Raw genomic sequence first — 2,952 nt, 5'->3', positions numbered from 1 at the left:
TGTTTAAAAAAAACACGGTTTTCAAAGTCATAAAAGGTAATCGTATTTTTTTATAAACAACTTTGACTCTACATACTGTAAAAAAAATATACCACGTAAACCTGGCACCTTTTTTAAAAAGATTGCTCATTTAATGCAGTTTCCAAAATGGTATAAAACGTTGCTATTGTTTCAATAAAAAAAAAGTTATTGCTATTTTAGTACAAAACGACCTCGATGTAAAATTGTTTGAAGGAAATTTATCTGACTGAATTTATTAAGGGTAAGTCATGTTGGAATGAGTAAAAGTAAAATAGGTCTGATCCAAGGTGTGGGTTTTCAGCAAATTTATAAAAGTGTCAATATCTCGAAAATTATCGAGTTTTTACTAAGGTCAAATTGTGATATTCTGGCCTCTCATGAGCTGACCTATCAGCCCTTTAAGGGATGACGTTGACTTTTGGGACACCCTGTATATACATTTATTCATATGTACTAGCATTTCCCGCTGTCACATCACTAGTTATCATATCACATCTCTAGTTCTGTCAATGTCATCGATAGCAACTTGTCACTTTTAACTTGCTCTGGTCTACAACATTGTGTCAACTGTGTCTGAAATAAAACAATATAAATTACTGTGCCAGTGAAGACTTTTTATTATAAATATATAAACCCCCAAACAATACATGGTGTCAAGTGTGGGGTACAGAAAAAGCTGAGAAGAAATACATTAAAATTGTCAAGATGGACTCCGATAAAGTCAAGCGGATGTCTGCTGAGCATGTGCCGCACAAGGTGAAGATGGACTCCGACAAAGTCAAGCCGATGTCTGCTGAGCATGTGCCGCACAATGTGAATGCACTGCCAATTCTGCACATTTCGACGGATGCACTAAATAACAACGGTGAAGAGTGGAAGAAATGGTGGCAGCAATACGAGTTATACTTGTTAGCATCAGGGCTGGATGCCACGTCAGAAAAAAGGAAAATTGCCATCATGCTGCATTCTATGGGGGGCAAAGGTTTGGAGATATTTAATTCCTTCAACCTAGATATCAATGTCATCAAGCTGGAAGAAGTTAGAAAGAAGTTCAGCAACTACTTTGAGCCTCAGACAAATTTAACATTGTTGCGTCATACATTCTTTACACGCAAGCAAAATAATGCTGAAAGTATTAACGAATTCATGACTGATCTGGAAAATATCAGCATGAAGTGTGAGTTCGGAGATTTGAGAGAATCACTGGTCAGAGATATCTTCATAGCAAATATGTCATCAAATCTATCACACATACGTCAACGTCTTCTACAAGAGTCAAAATTAACACTGGAGCGCACTATGGAAATTGCCAGGACAGTAATTGTTGCACAGCAGAATGCTGAGACAATCTCGAGCACAAGAGATGCCGTCAGGGAAAATGTTCTTCAAGTAAACAGTCAAAGAAGTAACTCAGGAGGTCGTCAAGCTTCATATAACCATAGAAGTCGAGCTTCAAGTCCAACAACAATGAATCGTCATCCTGAGAGGTCGAGCAGTTCAGAGTCAAGTTCGAGTCATCATTACAATCGTCGTCAGTCACCATCAATGTCGTCGTCAAAGGAGCCCTGTGGAAGATGTGGTCAAAGGCACCGCTACAAATGTCCAGCTGCAGGAGCCAGATGCAGGTCATGTAATTCTTTTGGTTATTTTGCTAAATTTTGTTGGAAAAGTAAAAATATAAGAAATTTAGAGTCATTAAGTCTCAATGATGAAGATGCTGAATGCGCTGAGAGACATTTTATAGGCGCAGTAACTAAAAACATAAACAATTATTCAAGTCAAGCATGGCACTTAAAACTTATGATAAATAAAAAACCTGTAGACTGTATTTTAGACTCGGGAGCAGATCTAAACATAATGTCACTTTCAAATTTTCAGAATATCAATATAAATAACATTAACTTACAAAATTGTAACTTAAAAGTAACAGGATTTGGTGGGAAGGACATACCTATTGTTGGGCAGTGTGAATTTAAGTGTGTGTTATATGGGAGAGTCACACATTATATTAATTTTGTCATTACAAACTTAGAATGCCAAACTGTATTGGGTCTTCCTAGTTGTCTAAGCTTGGGTATAATAAAACGGGTCTTTAACATTCAAAAAGATGATTGTGAATCAATATTAACAGAATATAATGATGATTTCCAGGGTCTTGGATGTCTTCCGCCTGTCGTTCATCTCAACCTCAACCCTGACGCTGTTCCGTGCGTTGATCCACCGAGGAAAGTTCCGTTCGCCCTACTGAAGGATCTCCGTGGCGAGCTGGATCGCATGGTGGAGATGGAGGTCATAGAAAAGGTCACTAAGCCTACTTCTTGGGTCAATTCAGTGGTTGTAACTGTAAAAGAATCAGGTCAGTTAAGAATTTGTTTGGATCCTAGACATTTAAACAAGAGCATAATGAGAGAACATTATCCTTTAGTTAACATAGATGAAATTAGGTCAAAACTTAAAGGTGCCGCATATTATAGTCATCTTGACGCATTTTCAGGATTTTGGTCTCTTAAATTAGACAGTGAAAGTTCTGACTTATGTATCTTTCAAACTCCATTCGGTAGGTACAAATATTTAAGATTACCCTTTGGAATTAATGCGTCAACTGAAATTTTCTATAGGATTATGCTAGATTTGTTTGGAGATCTAGAGGGAGTATTAATTTTTGTTGATGATTTTTTAGTCTATGGTGAAACTGTTGAAATACATAATATGAGACTACGTAAGGTCATGGAAAGAGTCAGGCAAGTTAATTTAAAGTTGAATAAGTCAAAATGTAAATTTTTAGTCGAGGAAGTATGTTTTTTAGGCTATATCTTCAGTAAAGATGGTGTCAAAGTTGATAATAGGAAAGTCCAAGCTATTAAAGAGCTGCCAACTCCAACTAATGTCAAAGATTTACAGAGATTCTTAGGAATGATCAATTATTTAGGT

General features: G+C 36.6%; 1 protein-coding gene across 1 annotated transcript; it reads left to right on the top strand.

The window, feature by feature from the left end:
* The first annotated feature begins 458 nt into the window (after nt 1–458).
* On the top strand, nt 459–2,554 carry LOC125491301. Its single transcript, XM_048632912.1, has 2 exons — nt 459–1,003; nt 2,173–2,554. Exons 1-2 carry the CDS (start codon nt 727–729, stop codon nt 2,217–2,219), a joined length of 324 nt encoding a protein of 107 aa, XP_048488869.1. The 5' UTR covers nt 459–726; the 3' UTR covers nt 2,220–2,554.
* Nucleotides 2,555–2,952: the final 398 nt, after the last annotated feature.

The sequence above is a fragment of the Plutella xylostella genome, chromosome Z (genome assembly GCF_932276165.1).
Source record: "Plutella xylostella chromosome Z, ilPluXylo3.1, whole genome shotgun sequence".
In the NCBI taxonomy this organism is placed as follows: Eukaryota; Metazoa; Arthropoda; class Insecta; order Lepidoptera; family Plutellidae; genus Plutella; species Plutella xylostella.
This window is presented reverse-complemented; position numbering and strand designations above follow the sequence as displayed.

Bases quoted from the DNA above. Each gene is read 5' to 3' on its own strand.
- LOC125491301 (XM_048632912.1), top strand. From the start codon at position 727: ATGGACTCCGATAAAGTCAAGCGGATGTCTGCTGAGCATGTGCCGCAC. The intron at 1,004-2,172 runs GTTTGGAGATAT...GATGATTTCCAG, and splicing joins GCATTCTATGGGGGGCAAAG to GGTCTTGGATGTCTTCCGCC.